Below are 23,826 nucleotides of genomic sequence, written 5' to 3' on the forward strand. Positions count from 1 at the left end.
TCAAAGTGGAAATGATCTTAATTGTTTATTCAGGACTTGCCCAAATAACATTATCCACTAACATCTATAAATGTAGAAATTTTATAATCATTTAGGTCAACTTCGTTTTAATAAGTCATCCCAATAAAAAAATGTGTGTTAAATACTTCAAACTTGCTCCATTTCGGGTTGGGGAAAAAACAGACGTTTGACCTTATTTTTCATTTTTTCAGTTTTTGATAAAGTATAAGCATTAAGAATTAGTCCATAAGTCAAATAAGTATAAAATTAAAAGAAAAAGAGCCACTAATTTTAGTGAATTATCACTTTGGTTTACTTTCAGTTTAATGTCCTAGTTTTTTTTTTTTTAATACACTCACAAGATATTGACTCTATATTTAGTTTTCCCCACTTATCTTCCAATTCAGTTGTTAGTTCTGCTGCTTGTCTGATATAGCAACCCTTCACCTTCATAACATTTGGAGAGTTGCAGTATTCTCTACTTTGTAATGCTCTCAATGAAAGTGGTTCCACCACCTCTTTCCATATGTAAACACACCACATAAAAGTCATTTATCTAAATGATTCTGCAGAATTTAAGAGCAGTGAAGCTCAAAGTTTACATTTATGCATAATTTCCAATATTCTAATTAGGAATAAAGGGAAGATAAATCTGAAAAGGATGCCTTATTGAGTCTGCAAAGTCCTGCTTTAATGCCCCGCCATTTGCCACCCTTTGTGACCGAATTTCCAAGAGTTACATGGAGTAGGACATAATTCTACATGTTAGATAAAAGAGTGCTGTATCTCCATGCTTTTGAGGTACCAGTTGACTCAAGAGCAGCCTGATCCAACCAAGTTAAATTCAAGTCAGCTCATAGTTGTAAATATGCAAAACACTCTACTAGGCATACGGAGAAACATAAAGACAAGCACAAGCTGGGCCTGAGGAGTTTCTAGGGAAAATAATGCACTTTGTAAAATCTTCTTGTGACACATAAGTCCATTTGTGCTAAAAGTAATTAGTCTCCCCTCTCATTTTGTATTTTATAACTTCCTTCCAAATAGGATTCTGAGAATGGAATGATATTATTGCTATTAATCAATTCAAGACAAATGAATTATCCCTAGCCTCCAACTGTATAAAGGATTTGTCCCACAGTAACTACTTTTGCCTTATATGTAAATTCTACATATTTGTAAAACATTCTGGTGGGAATTGAAAACTCAAAATCAAATAAATAAGGATATGGTAATAGGTCTCGTTGTATTTGTTACAAACAACATTGGTAAGTTTTTGAAAAATACTTCAAAACTAATCAGTCTCTATTTCTAACCTCAAGATCACAATCATCAATTACTTAGTTCTAGGAGTGCTAAAAAGAAGTTTTTTGAGCGTTAAGATGGGCATTTAAATGGACAGTTATTAATTTAAACTTTGAATGAACATCATGCCTTCATTAACATAATTTTTTAATTCTACTTTAAGTTCTGGGATACATGTGCAGAACGTGCAGGTTTGTTACATAGGTATACAGGTGCCACGGAACATAATTATTTTTAATTTGGCTTTTAAAATTTAGAGCCAAGGGTGTAATATGAAAGTAATGAGACAGTAAGCCTTTATGCTGGTTTAAAGGAAAGTGTCATGTACATTTCACGACTTTCATAATTCCTTCCAAGTAGGTAAGAAAAAATTGTAAGTCTTTCTTATTATGCAACCAAACAAAAAAAAAAAGTATACTCTATTGATACAATGCTTACTAAAAAAATTAACGAAAAAATCCTGAATTTAGCCTTTCCACTTCATATTTTCATGAAATTCTAACTTACTGTAATGATCTTAAATCTATGTTGTAATGAAGTATTGTTTTTTCTTTTTAAGAATCACATACTCATTCACGTATTCATTTATCTAACGATAGGTAGGTCTTTAAGCACTTTAGAAAGTATGGTGCTTTGTTCCTTTTGATATATCATATTACCTGACAAATATGGATAGGTCACCATATCCTCTTCACTTTACAAAAGGCTGTGCGGTATCTGGAAAACCTATGGAATTTGGGGAGTTAGAGCTACCTGGCTTCACCACATTGGCTCTGTGATATGGATGTGATACCTAAATAATCTTTGCAACCCTCATCCCCATCTATAAAAAGGAAGTGACCCTAAAGGGTTGTGTGAAGATGTGACTTAACCTACATAATAAGTCCAGCATAGGTCATCAATCAATGGTGCCACTATTGTTATTATTCACATATGTGAGGGCCGCTCCTGTAAATTGAGGGAATGGGGTGGACCTGTATTGCAGCAACTTCCTTCTTCCTCCAGAGCACATGGACGGCCAAAGGGAAACAGTGTTTATAAAAACGGAAGCCATCCACCAACCCCCAACAGCTGCTTCCTAGACTGTACATGAGGGGTCGCTGGGAAAGTAGCATGGTATGGTGGAAAGTCTGCGGTCAGTGGGGCTCCTTCTGCCCACTATGGCACACACAAGACTGTGTCACTGAAATCTGCCTCCCTTTGTGAACTCCAACAATGAGTGGTTGTATTTCTTCAATTGACCAGTATTTGGACGGAACGATCTCTAGAGTCCCTGCTGCCCTGCTGCTCTCACAGTCAGTGCAAACCAAAAAGGCTGCCTATAAAGTTTCATCGAAAATATGAGACACACAGTAAAAGTTTGCCACAATAAAAAAAAATACATATACAATAGAAATAGTTCATTAATGATAATGTACGTGCTATCTTATATTTTACATTGCATTTTTGTGACTGTCAGTTTTTATTTCTTTTTAACTCATCTTTTGTCTCTAAACTGACATAATTCCAGTGTTTATTTTTTCAGTTCATTTTCTGAACACAGTACTTAAAAGCCAAATTGCCAGTTTAAAGCCAGATATCTGACAACACCATCATAAAGATTATAATTGTTCTACAAACACTCAACAAATTCTCAAGGGATGAGGCATTAAGGTTGGCACTAAAGACATGGAGATGAATGATTCAATTCTACTCTTGTGAAGTTCCCGTCTGGTAAGGTATACAGACAAATCCCCACACAGTCAGAGAAAAGCTGCGGATGGATAAGCAGCTAGCTGAGTCTGGAGAGCCACAAAAACAAAGTGGCATGGGCTCTGAGAGTTGACGAATGGGTAAAAGTCGGCTGGACTCTACAAAGATATAAAGACATGAAACTCTTGCTAAAAATCACCATTAGTGGGTGGCTGTTGGTAGATAAAGACGTTGGTTAATGAGGGCAAACGTACTGTTACGTAGAAGAAATACATTCTAGTGTATGATAGCAGAACAGGGTGACTATAGTTAACAACAATGTAGTGCGCATTTCAAAATAGCTACAAGAGAGGACTTGAAATGTTTCCAACATATAAAATGATAAATACTGGAGATGACAGACACCCCAAGTGTTGGACATCACCTCGAGTATTGATTATTTTACATGTTAAATATTTTGTTAAATATATGTCATCTTTTGTTACATGCGTAGACTGTGTAATGATGAAGTCAGGATCATTACACAGTCTAGGCATGTAACAAAATATCACATGTACACCATAAATATTTGTATCAATTAAAAATCACCACTATTAGTCTTCACATTAGCACAGTGTCCAGTGAATGCACCCATTACTAAGTGAATGAATTAATGAATGAACAAATGAATAAATTTGTGAGATAGCCTCTCAATTAACAACTTTAGCTGCGTTTTTTCTCATCAATATAAATATTTCCACTACTTCATAGTGATTGGATGTCCACTGTGTACAAAACATCATTGTAGAAATAATGGAGAATCATAAGAGAGGGTCCCTGAATTCAATACATATTTATTGTGCTTTGTATTTTTTCCATATGTCTGGCATTTTGCAGGTTGTGGAAAGAAAAAAATATATACATACTGTTTATTAAAGCAAGAGGACAAACGAAGCATAACAAAAATTAAAGCATTACTAGTTCTTAGTTTTGAGGCTCTCTTCATTTTACCTTGTAAATCAGTAAATGCCTTCTTAACATTCTCCAATTCCTGAATTAGTATAGAGCAATACAGCAATATATATATTAGAGAGGGGTGTGTGTGTATATATGTGTGTGTGTGTATGTATATACATGTGTGTGTATGTGTGTGTGTGTATGTGTGTATATATATATATATTTCAAAAAAACTAAGGGGACTGGAAATGAAAGCAATGTATTCAACATTAGAATAAAAGAAAGAAGAAACAATTAGGATTCTGGCTCTTACAACATAGTCCCTTCCTTAATCTTTCAATCCCCATGTTGACCCAGGTCAAAACGGTCCACCTACTCTCTTCCATGTGCCACAGCATCCCTAAAGTCAGGACTGTTGTCCCTACTACTAATGTCTGAAATACCCATGCTGCTCCTCTCTTCTTTATCCTTTGGCCCAGCTGTATTCATAAAAAACTTCAGGCTGGTCTTTTTCAGGTTGGTTATTTCTTCCTTTGTGGAACATTTAGTGCTAAATCCTTCTATTTCCACTTAATGACCTCCACTGACTCACTGACACTTGAGCAAGAGCTCTCAAGCCTCATGGCGTGTGGCTCTATCATCATCCGTGCCTGAGAAATTCTAATTTCAGGGTCATGACATATTGCACTACACCAATTCTTCAGAGTTTTCTGTGTGTCCTGTGGTTCTCAAGTCACACAATTGCAAGGACCACTGGTTGAACTTTTAGTCCACATATGTCTTGCTTCTGCAAATAAATCATAACCTCCTTGTAAGCAAGAACCAGGTATTTTTTTACATCTTGCTGTGTTTAACACAATGTTAGAAATATACTAAACGCTCAAAATATTTGTGAATTATTTATTTCATTGAGAGGTAAACAACAATAAATGACTCACTGACTTTTAATTTGGGACAGTGGAATACATTTATTGGTCTGGAAGCATTTCACACTAAGATCTTCTTATGCCTAAGGTTAGTCAACTTTGACAGCATTGATTTTTAAAATCCTATCAGCCAGTCAATCAGCAACTTTTCCTAAACACTTACTGGTGTTACTAGCCAATTTTCCAGAGATTATTTACTTTAGTAAATTATGGTTTGAATAAAATAAACATGCTATTTCCTGGTATTCTGAAGAACATAAACTATCCTGTTAAACTTTCTGCAAAGATAGAAAGGTTCTCCATGCCATCCAAACAGTAAGCATTAGCTGTACATGGCTACTGAGTACTTGAAATGCAACTAGTACAACTGAAAAACTGAATTTTAATATTGATTAATTTAAATGTAAATAGCCCTATGTGGCTAGTGGCTGCTGTAGAATTGAACACTGCAGCTCAAACTAAAGAAGCAAATAGGAAAATATAAAAATATTTACTTATGAATTGATATAAATATGCTATTTTATGAATTATCATAGTTCCTAAGACCTTAGCAATTATGCAATTTTACCCAAATTTTATAATATTTTAAAGTTCAAGCTAGTCCCCAAACTTTACATAAAAAATTCATTCAATGGCAGATCTGTCTGTACTAGATGCTATGTGAGAGTTATTCACAAATACTCAGAAGTCAACTTCCAAGAAAAACGCTGAATTACCTAAAAACTTAGGGGAAAAAATGGTAGCAATTTGCCAGTAAGCTCTCCTGTGATCTTTGATATCTTTAAATCAAAAGAGTTTCTATACCCTTTCCTTTTCAGAATTTTAGAGGTTTTGGAAAGTCTTTGCCCCAAAATGTCATAAAAATGTTATCGTTTTCTAAGTATTCCATTATGTTAAAAAAAAAAAAAAGGTTGAAAAGCATTGTTCTACCTTAATACCATAATAGAATTAGAAAATGATATAAATAGTTACATCAGAAAATATCAATATGAAAATAAAATTATGTCTGTCCCACACTGGTGAAGTCTGTATCAGCTAGGACATTTTATGGTACAATATCGAGAACTTTTTAAAATAGGGGTAGGGGAATATATTGGCTCATGAAATTGATAAATTGAGAGATGGAACTAACTTTAGGCAAGGCTTGATTCAGTACCAAAAATAAGGTTTTCTTCTGTGCCTGTGCTCTATATTTCACTGCAGTACTTTCATTCTTAAATTCCACACATTCGTCTCCCAGCAGCTACAGGTGCTCCCAGAACGTCCAGAGCATTCCCAGACCTCACATCCTCACACTACCTCCCTCAACTGCTCATTCAGACAGTTTATGCTGATTGTTTGGTGTTCCAAGGATACACACACACACACACACACACACACACACACGCACACATATGTACATGTATATAAAATAAATATATATAAATTTACATATATAATTTATATATATAAAGATATATATCTCTTATTTCCAAATGTCAATCAGACAGTAGAATAAACTTGGAGATGAAAACTAGAATTTTCTTTAAAATGGAATGGAACAGATTTTAAAATACCAAGGGCATCACACCCAGTAACAATAAAATTACAAAATTTTTGTTTCCCTGTGCATATGTATGGGTGAGTATATATTTACTGGACCAAATAGAAAAAAAAGCTTCCTGCTAAAGTCAAAAGTTTATTAGAGTTGGGCATGATGGCTCACGCCTGTAATCCCAACTCTTTGTGAGTCTGAGGCAGGAGGATCACTTGAGGCCAGGAATTTGAGACTAGCCTGGGCAACATAGTGAGACACCGTCTCTACAAAAAGAAATTAAAAATTTGCCAAGTGTGATGGTGCATGCCTGTAGTCCTAGCTACTTGGGAGGCTGAGATGGAAGAATTACTTGAGCCTAGGAGGTCGAGGCTGCATGAGTCATAACCACTGCACTCCAGCCTAGGCGACAGAGTGAGACCCTGTTTCAAAAAAAAAAAAAAATAGTTTATCTGATATGAGCATACTTAGCCACTGCTCCAAGTGCTGGAGAGCAATCATGAGCAACTTATAAAACCATGAAACAGCATGATAAAATTTGTAAGTTATTCAAATGCACTGGTAAAACCAAAGAATAGGACAGGAGTGGTGGGTACTGCTAGATAAGAATGGAGAAGATAGAAGCCAGAAAAGGCTCTTATCTTAGAGGTAATGGGAGCCACATACAGGTTTGGTTTTAGCAGGTGAATAAGCACTGTAGATTGATATATTTCTCAGGCAGTGGAGAGAATGAATTGGAGGGCAATAATGTGAGTCAAAAGACCAGTTAATAGCAAAAAGACTAATGCAGTGGTCCAAGCAAAAGATGTCCAGGGCATGATGTGTTAGGAAGTTATCATGAGAGGTAGAGTCCACACAGCTTTATGAATCATCAAATATAGGGACTGAAAGAAAAAAAAGAATACAAGACAACATACAAGCCTCAGTATGGAGTGATTGGGAAGACAGTGTTCCAATCACTAAGATGAGAACACATCTAAAGGCAAAAGATTTTGAAGTAGAGATGAGTAACAAATTTAGTTTTTACTATGCTTACTTTAACATCTGAATAGGACATTCAGATTAATGTGTTGTTAACAGCACAAATGAACTCAGAACCGAGTTTCTGGTTGGGATCCAGACAACAGGAAACCATCAACAATGTGGCAGGAGAAGAACACGTAAGAAGAGGACCAGGGACAATAGACTACAGGTCATTCACATCATAGGGGTAGGCAGAGGGAAATAAGTCTGCAAAGAAGAGCAAAGGAAATGGTCAAAGAGATGGAGAGAACAGGATTCAACTAAATACCTACAGAGAGATCGAATTGTATGAGAGCTGAAAAGAATCCACTGGATTTGGCAACAAAGAGGTTATTTGGTGATAATTTGCAGTGCCATGGTCAGGAGCTTTATTACAATGGGTTGAATGGTAACATGAAGGTGTGTATTTGGAGACAATAAACACAGGGGATTTGTGTGTCACTATGTGAGTATGTATGTGTTTTAGGAGCTTCAGTGTGAAAAAAAAGCAGTGAAAAAGGGATGTTAAGACAATGGGAGGGTTGTTTTATTTAATTTGTTTTGGGGTTTTTCTTTTTTATATGAGAGAAATGTAGCCATGTTTATAGGTTGGGAAGAAGCAGCTGCTAGAGAAAAACAAATTGAAAGACAAGAGAAAATGAAAAGAGAGCACATGGTTCCATAGGTGACTTGGTTCCACAGGTTCCAAGGAGCACATGGTTCCATAGATGACTTGGTTCCATAGGTTCCAAAAAGCACATGGTTCCATACGTGACATGGTTCCACAGGTTCCAAGGAGCACATAGTTCCATAGGTGACATGGTTCCACAGGTTTCAAGGAGCACATGGTTCCATAGGTGACATGATCCCACAGGTTCCAAAGAGCACATGGTTCCATAGCAGACTTGTGCTTTTGGACCTAAAGCCCAAGTGGAGATCTGTCTGAACCAGCACTATCCTGTCAAATTTTCTGCAAAGACAGAAAGGTTCTCCATGCCATCCAAACAATAACCGTTGGCTGTACGTGGCTACTGAGTACTTGAAATGCAACTGGTACAACTGAAAAACTGAATCTGATTAAATGTAAATAGCCCTATGTGGCCAGTGGCTGTAGAACTGAACACTGCAGCCCAAACTAAAGAAGCCAACAGGAAGCTGAGAGCCCATCAATCCTGGGGACAAAGGCTGGAGATTTTCATGCCCAGTAGTCGCATGTAAAAAGGAAGGCTGATGAGCAGGGAGGCAGAGGAGGGGTGACAGGGTAGGACCCTCGAGGGAAGCAGTTAGGCTTGGAAGGGACACAAGGGAAAGGATGGCAAAGAACTGACCAGAGCAACTAAAAGCACAACATAGTAGAACTGAGGACACATCTGAGACTAGAGACCACAAATGTATGGCAGACACTATACGAACAACTAAGGCAGGCACTGGCTTGAAGAAAGGTCATGAGGCCAAAGGCCAGAAGTGTAACAAGTGTAACAAGAGGCTGTTGACATAAAACAGTATGCCACGGAGTGAGAGGAAGCAAAACCGTGTGTCCAGGAGAAAAGGAAGGGGCAAAAGACCAAAGTCACAATCAGGTCAAAACATTGATGTAAAGAATAAATGAGCAAGAGAGGCATGGCACGGTGGCTCACGCCTGTAATCCCAGCACTTTGGGAGTCCGGGGTGGGCAGATCATGAGGTCAGAAGATCGAGACCTTTCTGGCTAACACGGTGAAACCCACCACCCCCTGGTCTCTAGTAAAAATACAAAAAGATTAGCCGGGCGTGGTAGCGGGCGCCTGTAGTCCCAGCTACCCGGGAGGCTGAGGCAGGAGAATGGCGTGAACCCGGGAGGCGGAGCTTGCAGTGAGCCAGCGCCACTGCACTCCAACCCGGGTGACAGAGCCAGACTCCGTATCAAAAAAAAAAAAAAAAAAAAAAAAGAATAAATGAGCAAGAGACAGCAGAAGAGGACAGAAATATAGGACTGTATTAGTCTGTACTCACACTGCTATAAAGAACTATGTGAGACCGAGTAATCTATAAAGAAGAGAGGTTTAATTGGCTCATGGTTCTGCAGGCTGTACAGGAAGCATGACTGGGGAGCCCTCGGGAAACTTAAAATCACAGCGGAAGGCGAAGAGGAAAGAGGGACGTCCTACGTGACTGCAGCAGGAGGAAAAGAATAAAGGGGGACACTTTTAAACAACCAGATTTCATGAGAACTCTGTCACTAGACAGCACCAGGGGATGGTGCCAAACCATCAGAAACCACCCCTATGATCCAATCACCTCCCACCAGCCCAACCTCCAACATTGGAGATTACAGTCTTACATGAGATTTGGTGGGGACATAGAGCCAAACCTTATCAAGGACCGAAGGGGATTGCAGAAGTTCTATGAAATGGCAGGGTATATGGCAAATCCTGACTAGCTTAGAAGAGACAGGCAAGAGGAACTTAGAAGTGAGTTTGGATAGTGGTTTTGACGGATATTGGGGTAACTTATGATGGTGGCAGGACTTTGAGTGTGAAAACCAGGAAAAAAAATAATATATATATATATATGATACTATACACACACATATATACACACATATATATATACAGTATATATTATAGGAAAGCTGACCAATTATCCACAAAGATGATCCACTCCCAAAGGGAAGGGTCAGGTTGGTACCATAATCAAATTCCCCAGCTTTTAAGAGCGTCCATTTGGTTTCTCTAGGAACTTTTGTTGTATTTCTTTTTTTTCAAAGAGGCAGAGAAAATAACCATGTTTTCGACTGTCAGTGTTAAAAAATTAGGTTGCACCTTTTGTAGCTATTAAATGCAATTGTATTATTCAAAGGGACATTTCATTTTCCACTTGCACAGTTCTCTCTATTTTGGAATTGTCTCCTCTAGTTACTGAACTTAATAAGCTTAAATGCCCCCATATGTACAGAAAGGGTTCAGTATTATCCATATTGTGAGGCTGTATGACATCATTGTATCCAAGCCCTTTCATGCTCATTTTACACAGACTAGCACTTTCTCACTTTCTTTCTTTCTCTCCTTCTCTCTTTCACTTCATGACGTTAATGGCAAAAACTAGAAACTTACATTTTCTCCCTTCTCCTACAGCATCAATATTGCCCACATGCATGTGCACGCCCACACATTCACCCATGGGGATGTTTTCCAGATACAGCTTTTGCAACTATCACAAAATTAATAAATCCAATATTAAACAGTGCCTAATTTTTTTACTATAAATATTTCTACTTTCACATAGGTATTAATCTAATCTGTTTAGGTGCTTTAGACATGGACGTTTTTAATAATAATGATAATTGGTACCAAATTACTTAAACTGTATTTTTTGCTGCTTTCAAGAACTTATACTCCCCCCTGTGGCAATTTGATGACAAAAACAAAAACAAATAAAACAGAAGAAAACAGGATCCTGAAGACAGAATCATAGTTCATAAATCATTCACAAGTTCAAAATAATGGTATGTTTCTTGCTAGAAAAAGGCTGTCGATACAAACTGTCATGATATTCTTTTTTTATTTTAAATGTAATCTGCATAGTACCTGACCATGAAAACTACTGAGCTAAGTGCTAATACACAGCAAATGTGCTAAGGTAGAAATTTAGTATATAAAAATATTTAGAGATGAACTAAAAGGACAGTTTTATTTTACTTTAATGAACATTTATTGAGTGCTTAGTCTCTGACAAGCATTGTTCTAGATGCTTTAGGATTTCTTGTTATTTAATCCTTACAAATTGTCCCAACAATTCTATGAAATCTTATGAAGTGTGTGCCATTATTATCTCCAGGTTAACAGAAGCAGAGGCTTAGAGACATTAAGTAGTTTGCTTAATGTCATGCATTAAGCCATATTAACATTTAATCGTATTATTAAATAGAGAAATAGAGAAAAAATATCTCCTGAAATGGTGAAAAAGAGAAATACAAAGTACAGCAAATTCTATATTCAGATCAATTTTATGATATATCTATTTCTAAAACATTCTGAATCAAGATAAAAATTAGGCCTCACTCAATCCAAAATGGCTAATTTTATGAAATGCTTTAAATTATAAAATTAGCTTATTTTAAGTGACAAAATTTCACACTAGAATGTCAAGTTACAATTGTTAAAAATCTTGTTTAATCAATTAAATATGAGCCAAGTTTATGTGGGAAGGTTTTATTCTTAAGATCTTGAAAACGGCCGAGCGCAGTGGCTCACGCCTGTAATCCCAGCACTTTCGGAGGCCGAGGCGGGCGGATCACGAGGTCAGGAGATCGAGATCATTCCGGCTGACACGGTGAAACCCCGTCTCTACTAAAAATACAAAAAATTAGCCGGGCGTGGTGGTGCGTGCCTGTAGTCCCAGCTACTCGGAGGCTGAGGCAGGAGAATGGCGTGAACCCGGGAGGCGGAGCTTGCAGTGAGCCGAGATCACGCTAATGCACTCCAGCCTGGGCGACAGAGCAAGACTCCATCTCAAAAAAAAAAAAAAAAATCTTGAAAACAAAGTATAAACTCCATTTTTTTGTTTGTTTGTTTTTGTTTTCAATGATGTACTAGCATCTTCCCCATCTCACTGTACCTTTGCTTTTCTAGACCCAGCTTGGTGGAATATTCGGCTGCCAGAAACAGTACAACAGGAGTATTTCCCTGCCACCAGCAATGCCAGGAAAAATAAGGAAGCCCAAGCAAAATGACCCCCTGCAACACTTCACTAAAGGGTGCCAGGCGATGTAGTTATGACATAAATACATTTGGTGAGTTGCTTCTGCCTTGTGGTCTCCTGCCCTCAGATGCAGAGTGTGAGAATTCCCCTCGTCCTTGGCGCTTACAGTAGACAAAATGGCTTCCAGATGGTGGTTTCTGCTCAACATAAGGTCATTTTCCCTTCTTGGAAAGTTGAATATGATGCATGAGAAAGACAGGAGTTTGGACTTCTTGAGTTCACTTTAGATGAAGGCCAGACTTCAGCGTGTAAAATGAGAACACATGAGAGAAAAGTGGTCCCACCACACTGTGGGTGCCCCCTCTGGGGGCTGCTTCAGAAGCTGACCAGGAAAAACCAGCTTGACCCATGAGGGATAGTCCTGCCTCAAAAGCAATCAAAGCCAATCAGGGCTAGGATACATTTGACGGTGGCAGTGCTCAGCCCTACTGCAAAGCAGCATTGGTTCAAAGTCCATCTGAAGCTGGACTGGAAGTTTGCTTGCTTACCTTCTGAGCTGAAAGCAAATAGTTGGAGCCTCACGAATCAGTCAAATATGGAAACAGCAGGGAAAACCACAATTAAGAAGAACCAACATAGAGACATTAGAAGTGATAAAAATGCCACAAAAGATTCAGTTGGACAAAATAAGTGTTTATCATCTGTATGTGGCAAATAGCTTAATAGTGATGTTATTTCCAGACATTAGCAAGTCAATGGTTATATGAAATGTAATCCTGTAGTTGTTAACTTTCACACACATGTGCAGGTCAATAAGAAAATTCTCTCATTATAACCCCACCATTCCTAGACAACCTTCAATCTCTCTGCCATGTGTAGTTATGACAAATCGCATTCCATTAACAACATGAAACTAGTTATGATTCAAATCAAATCCTTCCATGGCTAAAGGAGAGAGGGAGAAAGCTGTAACCCTGAAACGCAAAGCATATCCAGTTTGAGAAAAGTACATTTTCAGTTAAGTCAAGTTCATAAAATAAATATCAATAACATGGCAGGACATGTTTATTAGGGGAAACTCATGAAAAACCTATGTTGATAGTAGACATTGCTTCAGGGCTGATGGTTTGTCCCAGACTCTGTCATGATATTTATTCCCACGGGTAGCTTATCAGTGAATGATGCAATTATTCAAGAAGCCCTTCATGATGTCTGTGGTTGGTCCCAGAATCAGCCTAAACAAGACTGCACAGCGTTAGACTGAACACTTTCAGTGTGGGCTGAGGCTGACATCAGAGCAGAGCACACCCTGATATTAAGCCTCCCAAAGCATACCCATCATCTTACTCATTTTTTCTTTTTTTAGCTGCATCAGTTAGTGAGTGGATAAGAACATATCTTTCTACATAGCAAAGTCACAAAAATCTTAATTGTTAAAAAAAAAAAAAGCAAATCTAAGCCCAAGTTTCTCTACTAATACAGATCAGTAAGCATTCTCTTTCTACTTCATGTTTATCTCAGACCACGGCACAATACAATACGGCCAGTTAGCCCACAGGCATTTTATATGTCTTCTAGGGTGTGTTCTGTAAGAGTTTAAGATCTGAGATAACTATCTTAAGGACACACAGTGTTCAGAGATCACTGTATATAGAATGTAAAGAAAAGAAGCTGTGAAGTTTGGAAGAAAAGGCAAGGGGTGTTCTCTTCAGAAGAACTGAAATCAAATTCACTTGTCCCTTCTCCACCTCTAACCAGGCTTGTGTATGTTAGCATTACTGGATCTCAATTTCCTCACTTGCAATATGGGTAGAATAACACCTAATGGGATTGTTATGATAATGAAGTAAGATGGTATCCGTGAAAGGGCTTTGTAAATTAAAAATTTCTACATAAACAAAAAAGAATGCAGTCAAAATTTTGAGTATCTATTGTAGGCACCCAGATAGAGCTCTAAGAAGCATTCCTGCTAAATTGATCAGATAAAAGTGCCATTGTGCATTCTAACGTCAAATTAAACAATGCATGAGTTGACTTTTACTTCAAATCTGATGATGTCAGGATTTTAAATAGAATGTGGTTTTTCTTCATATGTGGTGAAAGTTCTGACTTAGAAGATAAGATACCTTCCCAAAAAGCCTTATCCAGGTGCTCAGATTTTAATATATGATTCCCATAGGCGTGGTTATTTAAAGATTTACACACAGGAAAATGTTTAGAAACTCTTTGGATGATTTGAACAACTTGGTTTTTAGCATTCTAGACCATACTGGCTACCAAGTTTGCTTTTAATTTGAAAACTTACTTGTCACCATCATGGCAACACAGTTCACATTACAAAATGAAATGAAAGAAAACTGTCAACCCAAATATATGTAAAGGGTTAAAGTCTGTAGCATTACATTAAGTAAAATACCACCTTGGTTTCCAAGAAATACAAATCCAAAGAAAACATGACGGATACAGGCAATCATAATTTTTAGTTGTTTCTTTATTATTTGCATACCATATTCTTATTAGTGATGAGTTATACATTTTTCACTGAAGAAAGGAAGACTATTAGGAACTCCCTAACTCTCCCCACCCTCCAAAAATAAATGAAATCTATGAACATATAATGGAGACAAAGGGAATAGATGCTATCAGGTGACAAAAATAAGCTGAGCACAGAATTTTATTGTAGGTAACCTGAAAACTATGATTAAAATGCATGCCCACATTACCATCGAAATGACAATATAAGGGATATAAGAAGCATAAGACAAATTTAAAAGTTTCATTTGTGGCCTGGCTCGGGGGCTCATGCCTGTAATCCCAGCACTTTGGGAGGCTGAGATGGGCTGATCTCTTGAGCTCAGAAAGTCGAGACCAGCCTGGGCAACATGGCAGAACCCCATCTCTACAAAAAAAATTTTTTTTAATTAGCTGGACATGGTGGTGTACACCTGTAGTCCCAGCTATCCCAGCTACCCAGGAGGCTGAGGTGGGAAGATCACTTGAGCCCAGGAGGCAGCGGTTGCAATGAGCCAAGTTCATGGCACTGTACTCCACCCTGGGAGACAGAGCCAGACCCTATTTCAAAAAACAAAAAAGGAAAAAAAGGTTTTCATTTGTTAAATGTCTCTATCAATCCTGAACATCTAATCTAAAAAAATAAATAAGAGGTAGGATTTGATTTTCTCTGAGCTCTCACCTAGCTTTCACACTTTAAAACCCATGCAGAGTTGGACACTGTTATAAAATCAAACTGTGATGGGCTTTTACAGTCAATCTGAGTTGGGCTTAGTTTTAAGAGCAAGGAAGAGCCATTGAAGAATGGAAGAGAAGGGCAATTTTAAAACTCTAATACATTTATGAAAGTGCTTTCAGAAATATTGTCTCCTTGAGCTGTACATTAACTGTGAACACGTGGGAAATTTCAGGCTGAGAAACAGTGGGTGTCTTCCCTGAGGTCACCAGCAAGCAAATGGCAGCTATGGAGCTCACACCTTCACCTCCTAACCAGTCCTGTAGGCTCTACCTAATGGTATTCCAGGGAGTTTGAAGTTGTGGGAAGGGACTTCAGGCCTCTTGGCCAGAGGTGGGAGCACATTTCCAAGGATGAATGATGGGGCCTGGTTTAATCTGCACCCCTTTCCCACCCCACAGCAGAATCCCTAGGAATACATTCATATATATTTCACACTAGTCTTTTCAAAATATTTATCCTTTCACTTACTTCTATTATTTGGGATAAGATAGCTAGTCCCAGTTCTCTCTTCCTCCTAAACCTATTGATTGGGTGTCCCCAAATCACACATCTTAAGGAATGCTTATTTCCTCTGTTTTTCATTCCCACTCACTTAAATATCACCTTAAGTATCACCAAGGGGATGCTTCACATTCAGCCCTGATGAAGCAAGGGGCTGTAAGTACTCCTGGTTGCTAAACCGTGATGAATTTGGGATTCCTACCCAGGCTCATTCCAACCTAGCAGCATCCTCATCCTCTGTCACTATCTTAGATGAACAAAAGCTGACTAGAGGCAATGCAGGATTCTAAGTAAACTATTTTTTTAAGAGTCTAATTAACAAAATAAGTGAAACAAACAGTAAGTTGAAGGGATATCATCTTAAAAAACAAAACTTCTTTTCCTTTCTCACCCCTCTGGCCTCCAACTCCATGCACAAGCGAGGAACAGGCAAACATAGAACACAAACCACATGCAACGGCCTTGATAGCCTTCTGACAAATACCTTTGTGTTAGAAAATGTCCTAAGAAAGTCAGAGAACTAATTATAAGGAGGAAAAGGCATGAAGGTAATGAATGTAATTTAGATAGTAAACATCCGCATTTGTCTTCCCCCCCATGAACTCCCAGCGAGTACGCCCTCTCCTTAACCCTCATCTTAAGCAAACAGGAGGTCATGTAAGCCAAACCAGGGTCCCTGAAGATTTCAGAATAATATTTATTACTATTTTACAAAAAGCTTCTGGGATACCATTTTTTTTTGGTAGGATTAATTTACATTATTGAATTTGAGGCATGCTAGAAACATCGGAAACCTCTCCCGACCCACCATAAGGACAAATTGCTCACTGTCCAGATGCCCATATACGGCCAGACTTCCTATAAGTCTGACAGCTCCGTGTATGCATTGCGTATGGGTCTTGGCTCTGAGTCACATTCCTCCGGTATGTTTCCCTGGGAGCTTTGATTTCCGCTTTGAGGGCTGGCACTAACTCCTACTTGCTCTTATAAGAAAATGTCTACAACTGAAAGTTGAAAATGTGCAAGATTCCTTCTTTAAGTACACAAACACTCCAACCCTGGCCACTTTTCTGTAGTCCTGCCAGGTTTTCTCTGTGACTGATACCTGATCAAGAAACTTTTTTTTTTAGGGAGGAAAAAACAACAAAAAACATAAGGGAAGGAATGTAGTACATCCACAGCTGAACATCTTACAAGACTTAACCAAACGACCGGTACAAATGATGCCCTAGCAGACACATACACATACCTTATATAGCTTGGTAAACAGGACTCAGTGGCCAGCTTAGTTAATTCCTCATTTTACCACGAGGAAAAAAATGCTCTCTAAAAAGCATTTGCTAGATAAATACTTGCTTACAAGTCAAAATTAGTGCATCTTAACCATTTTGCACACAAATTCAAAGACCTTTTTCTCCCAACTCTGACCTGCTGTCAGTCAAAAGGACTGAGGTAAGTCAAAGTTGGACGAAGTTATAAGAAGCCACTATTTCCCACTTAACCGCCCAGGCACACGCAAACATTTGCTGAGTCATTTATAATAGTGCAAGAATTCAGATCCCATGGCATGAATTAAGGATGGAGTGTCAGCCTTTCCCTTTGAGTTTCCTGGCATTTGATGGTCCATATCACAATAAAAACATACTTCTGAGTCTGTGAATGTCTTGGGTGTCTTCTCACAGTCTCTCTCTCTCTGGGTGTGTGTGCCTGTGTGTGTCTGTCTGTCTCTGTGTCACTTTCTTAATAATAATCTTTTATGTTAACTCCTTCAAAAAGAGATTCGATCATAAAGCCTCAACCTAACCTGATAATGCACAGAATCTTTTTCTATCCCGAGATTTCATAAGTTCTATATATTTCAATATGCTTATTTTCTCTTAAGCAACATTAAAATCATCTATTGGGAACTGACTATAGATTTTTTTGAGACTTCGAAGGACTATGAGAATTTTATAGTAAAGCCAAATTCTTTCTCTTGACATTTTTAACAACAGAGCAGAATGGTAATATACTTACTATACACAGACAATGAAAAAAAAATCAAGAAAGACAAAACAATAAAGCACCAATTCCCTAAGAATTTTCATCTACTCAGCTCTCACTGAACCCTATTAAATTAAAAAAATTATGATTACCTCCATTTTTTAAATGGAAATGGGAATATGGCTCCTACGTGTGACTTCCCTGAGATCTGTGAAAGGCAGTTCCAAGAATACAACCTAGGTCATCCAACTATAACCCAGTACAACAATTTATCCCCTCCATGAATGAGTCTTCCTGCTGCATAAGTAAAGATGTTGGTGGTAGCTTTCAGACTTTCCTGAGGATTCAGAAATTCCCCAACCCTTCTCCCATCTACCTCATTCTGCAAGTTAGGCGAGCTCACCACCAAGCCCACATCCCACCTTAGGTGAGACTTGTACTGCACATCCCTACCCTTCCCCAGCCACCACACCTTTCCAACCATTAGTGGTAGATGTAATTGGGGGTTTAGGTCTTGAAAGGTTTCACTGTGGCTTCCCACATATTTTGGACTTTTAAAATCATCCACAAGGGAAGAAAAAGTTGAGGGCCAAGTTGCCTTTAATACACATGTGGCTATTAAGTTAACTTGGAATGTTCCTTCTTTAAATAGGAACTCTTAGGCCTCTTCTTTTTGAGGAATGCTTGGAAAGGACATTAAATAACAATGATAAAAATTCTTCCTGAGCTTCAGAGGGCACCCCCGCCCCTTTGCTGGCCATTCACACTACTGACATGCAACTACACTGTACAACATGTGGCTGGCTTAATGAAGTAATCGTGCACAGATGATATGCTCTGTGCTGAAGTTGGAGTGGTTATATTTCTTCTTGGCTATTTTTCAATAGAATGTACTGAAACTTTAAAAATTTGATCAGCTTAAACAGGCTGTTTTCAAATGATAAATCTATAATACGTTGTTTCTAAAGCTGATCTTTGCACCAGAAATAGACATGCTTATCTTGAACCCATGCTCTGAAGCATCAACAACTTAAAGGAATCTACTCATTGGTAACACCAATGTCAAATGATGCGGTATTACAGAATACGAAAATGGTATGGCCCTAGAATCACTCTCTTTATATAAAATGGGAACTGGAGTTATTAATAAAAGCCACTAAACAATATAGATTCCAAATGAAAGCACAGTGAACTAATTGGGTCCTTAGTGAAGCTAAGTAGCACTATATTAAGAAATGGAGATATGCTTAGGTTTATTGGCCATATTCGACATCTGCACACACCAAGGGAGAATAAAACCTATTCTTTCCTTGTCCTGACCTCACTCCCTCAGGCTGCACGCTCCTTGGGTAATGAGAAGTCAAGTAATGAGAAGTCACAATCACTATTCATAGATGTGTGGGGAGTCACTAAAAATATATTATTCACTGTCAGTCTTAGTTTATATCCACATACAACGGGGTACACTGCTCTTGTTATGGAATTAGGCTCTTATTTTAACAAGACAAACCAAATCCAATCCACATTTGAAGATTATACGTTTTAATATAAGAAAATGCACTCATTTCTCAAAGACCCTAGTGAAGCTGTGTTTAAATGCCCCTAGGTGAACCCCCTTTGAATCCCAGTGTTCCCACCCTGACACCCAGAGCCCCTACCTACCCAACAAAGAATCATTTGCTCTGGTAGAACAATGGATCCATTTTTCTGGAAACATTCATGGCCACTCGTCCCTTGTCCTTCCCTATATAAAACTCCTACATATATTAAGAGAAAACTAAGCAAGAGTTCTGGAAATCTGCTCCAGGAGACTGCATCCTGAGTCAGACCCCCGGCTTTGTTCTCTTTTTTGTCCCAAACCCGTTACCTCAAGTGACAAAGGATCAAATCTCAAATATAGAATTCGGGGTTTTCAGGTAGGCATCTTGAGGATTTCAAAAGGTCAAAAGCAACTCACTCTTTTTCTGCTCTTTGGAGAGTTTCAAGAGCCTATAGCCTCTAAAACGGAATCATTGCTAAGGAGGGGGGAGAAATCTTTTCGAATTTTTTAGGAATTCCTGCTGTTTGCCTCTTCAGCTACCTACTTCCTAAAAAGGATGTATGTCAGTGGATAGAACAGGGCACATTTATTCGAAAAAGAAACGATATAAGAAATAATTGCTAGTGTGTTTTTAAATGATATGAATCAAGAGTGGTGCGAAGAGGATAGGGTAAAAAAATTCTATTTGGTGCTGGAAATACTGCGCTTTTTTTTCTTTCTTTCTTTTTTTTTTTTTTTTTTTTTTTTTCTGTGAGTTGGAGTGTGCCAGCTTTTTCAGACGGAGGAATGCTGAGTGTCAAGGGGTCAGGATCAATCCGGTGTGAGTTGATGAGGCAGGAAGGTGGGGAGGAATGCGAGGAATGTCCCTGTTTGTGTAGGACTCCATTCAGCTCATTGGCGAGCCGCGGCCGCCCAGAGCGTATAAAAGCCTCGGGCCGCCCGCCCCAGTCTCACACAACAACTCTTCCCTGCTGAGAGGAGGCAGCCAGTGCGACTCCACCCTCCAGCTCGACGGCAGCCGCCCCGGCCGACAGCCCCGAGAGGACAGCCCAGCGCGTCCCGGTCCCCACCTCCGACCACCGCCAGCGCTCCCGGCCTCGCCACTACCCGCTCGCCGCCACCGCGCCCTCAGTTCCGCCCGCAGCGCCAACCATGACCGCCGCCGGCGTGGGCCCCGTCCGCGTCGCCTTCGTGCTCTTCCTCGCCTTCTGCAGCCGGGTAAGCGCCGGGAGCTCCCGCTGCGGCCGGCGGCTGCCAGGGAGGGACTCGGGGCCGGCCGGGGAGGGCGTGCGAGCCGACCGAGCGCCGCTGACCGCCTGGTCCTCCCCGCAGCCGGCCGTCGGCCAGAACTGCAGCGGGCCGTGCCGATGCCCGGCCGAGCAGGCGCCGCGCTGCCCGGCGGGCGTGAGCCTCGTGCTGGACGGTTGCGGCTGCTGCCGCGTCTGCGCCAAGCAGCTGGGCGAGCTGTGCACCGAGCGCGACCCCTGCGACCCGCACAAGGGCCTCTTCTGCGACTTCGGCTCCCCGGCCAACCGCAAGATCGGCGTGTGCACCGGTAAGACACGCAGCCCCCGCCGCTAGGTGTCCGGCCGCCTCCTCCCTCACGCCTACCCGCCCGCTGGAAAAAGAAACTGCTCGTACTGAGTTTCTTTCACCAGCTGCTGCCAGCCCGCCCCCTGCAGCCCAGATCCCAACTCGCATCTCTGACACTCTGGATGTGAGCGCCCCAATGCCTGACCTCTGCATCCCCCACCCCTCTCTTCCCTTCCTCTTCTCCAGCCAAAGATGGTGCTCCCTGCATCTTCGGTGGCACGGTGTACCGCAGCGGTGAGTCCTTCCAGAGCAGCTGCAAGTACCAGTGCACGTGCCTGGACGGGGCGGTGGGCTGCATGCCCCTGTGCAGCATGGACGTTCGCCTGCCCAGCCCTGACTGCCCCTTCCCGAGGAGGGTCAAGCTGCCCGGGAAATGCTGTGAGGAGTGGGTGTGTGACGAGCCCAAGGACCAAACCGTGGTTGGGCCTGCCCTCGCGGGTGAGTCGAGTCTTCCTCTAAGTCAGGGTCGTGATTCTCTCCCAGGGAGGGAGTCCTAATTGTGCCAAGTGAAGGGGGTAAATATCTTATCCAGGCGTTTTACATGGTGTTTTTGTGCTCTGCTCTCGCAGCTTACCGACTGGAAGACACGTTTGGCCCAGACCCAACTATGATTAGAGCCAACTGCCTGGTCCAGACCACAGAGTGGAGCGCCTGTTCCAAGACCTGTGGGATGGGCATCTCCACCCGGGTTACCAATGACAACGCCTCTTGCAGGCTAGAGAAGCAGAGCCGCCTGTGCATGGTCAGGCCTTGCGAAGCTGACCTGGAAGAGAACATTAAGGTACATGTTCTGCTCCTATTAACTATTTTTCACAGGAAAAACAGTGGATAGGACCCAACTTAGGGCTCTTGCCACCCTTGTTAGTATAACTCCGTTATCTCCAAAACTATCTAGCCATTGAGCTGTTTTGCTGGAATGAGAGCTTGTGTAATAGCAACCACAAGTTTTCCACTACGAAATCTTCTGCAGGGTTAGTTAATTCAAGACATTCCAAGAGAGGCCCTGGCTATTTTTGGACATAGCAAATGAGACTCAAACTTCCTCCCCTCAAAATATAAACAGAAGTCAGACAACAGAAGACTAAAACACAGAGGGTTGAAGAAAGCCACTCCCCTTGTAGAGTTGTTGATTTTTTTTTTCCTCTTTCTTTTCTCTTGTCTATCTTAGAAGGGCAAAAAGTGCATCCGTACCCCCAAAATCTCCAAGCCTATCAAGTTTGAGCTTTCTGGCTGCACCAGCGTGAAGACATACCGAGCTAAATTCTGCGGAGTATGTACCGACGGCCGATGCTGCACCCCCCACAGAACCACCACCCTGCCGGTGGAGTTCAAGTGCCCTGACGGCGAGGTCATGAAGAAGAACATGATGTTCATCAAGACCTGTGCCTGCCATTACAACTGTCCCGGAGACAATGACATCTTTGAGTCACTGTACTACAGGAAGATGTACGGAGACATGGCGTGAAGCCAGAGAGTGAGACATTAACTCATTAGACTGGAACTTGAAATGATTCACATCTCATTTTTATGTAAAAATGATTTCAGTAGCACAAGTTATTTAAATCTGTTTTTCTAACTGGGGGAAAAGATTCCGACCCAATTCGAAACATTGTGCCATGTCAAACAAATAGTCTATCAACCCCAGACACTGGTTTGAAGAATGTTAAGACTTGACAGTGGAACTGCATTAGTACACAGCACCAGAATGTATATTAAGGTGTGACTTTAGGAGCAGTGGGAGGGTACCAACAGAAAGGTTGGTATCATCAGATAGCGTCTTATACGAGTAATGTGCCTGCTATTTGAAGTGTAATTGAGAAGGAAAATGTTAGCGTGCTCACTGACATGCCGGTAGCCCCAGTGACAGCGAGGATGTGCATTCTCTAGTCATCAAGAGACTGAGTCTAGTTGTTCCTTAAGTCAGAACAGCAGATTCAGCTCTGACATTCTGATTCGAATGACACTGTTCAGGAATCGGAATCCTGTCGATTAGACTGGACAGCTTGTGGCAAGTGAATTTGCCTGTAACAAGCCACATTTTTAAAAATTTATATTGTAAATATTGTGTGCGTGTGTGTGTGTGTGTATATATATATGTACAGTTATCTAAGTTAATTTAAAGTTGTTTGTGCCTTTTTATTTTTGTTTTTAATGCTTTGATATTTCAATGTTAGCCTCAATTTCTGAACACCATAGGTAGAATGTAAAGCTTGTCTGATCATTCAAAGCGTGAAATGGATACTTATATGGAAATTCTGCTCAGATAGAATGACAGTCCGTCAAAACAGATTGTTTGCAAAAGCGAGGCATTAGTGACCTTGGAAGGCTGATTTCTAGGTAGGAAATGTGGTAGCCTCACTTTTAATGAACAAATGGCCTTTATTAAAAACCGAGCGGCTCTATATAGCTGATCAGTTTTCTCACCTAGAAGCATTTGTTTCCACTTTGATATGACTGTTTTCCGGACAGTTTATTTGTTGAGAGTGTGACCAAAAGTTACATGTTTGCACCTTTCTAGTTGAAAATAAAGTATATATTTTTTCTATAAATGGCTTGGTTATTCAATTATCCTTCTAAACATTTCTGAGTTTTCTTGAGCATAAATAGGAAACTCTTGTTAATCGTAAGGTAATTCACCAATAGTTTTCTAAATATTTTTTATTCTATATATTAATAAATTGATTATTCCATAGAATTTTTATGTAAACATACTTCACACTGAATCAAGTATCACAGACTTGCAGGTACAAACACCACATTGACTACACAGTCATTTTTTTAACAAAAAAATGTGTTATCTTCACAGAACTTTATAGACATTTTAAATTCAGTTCTATCTAGAATTCTTCAGTCTCCATTAACCCTGCTGTATTATACTTGGTCC

The 23,826-nt window shown here is 40.0% G+C and overlaps 1 protein-coding gene across 1 annotated transcript; it reads left to right on the forward strand.

The window, feature by feature from the left end:
• The first annotated feature begins 20,303 nt into the window (after positions 1-20,303).
• On the forward strand, positions 20,304-23,491 carry CCN2 (cellular communication network factor 2). The gene is made up of 4 exons (XM_050786300.1): positions 20,304-20,904; positions 21,129-21,380; positions 21,512-21,723; positions 22,111-23,491. The coding sequence occupies exons 1-4, from the start codon at positions 20,502-20,504 to the stop codon at positions 22,405-22,407; spliced, it is 1,164 nt and encodes a 387-aa protein (XP_050642257.1). The 5' UTR covers positions 20,304-20,501; the 3' UTR covers positions 22,408-23,491.
• Positions 23,492-23,826: the final 335 nt, after the last annotated feature.

This window comes from Macaca thibetana, chromosome 4, assembly GCF_024542745.1.
Source record: "Macaca thibetana thibetana isolate TM-01 chromosome 4, ASM2454274v1, whole genome shotgun sequence".
NCBI lineage: Eukaryota > Metazoa > Chordata > Mammalia > Primates > Cercopithecidae > Macaca > Macaca thibetana.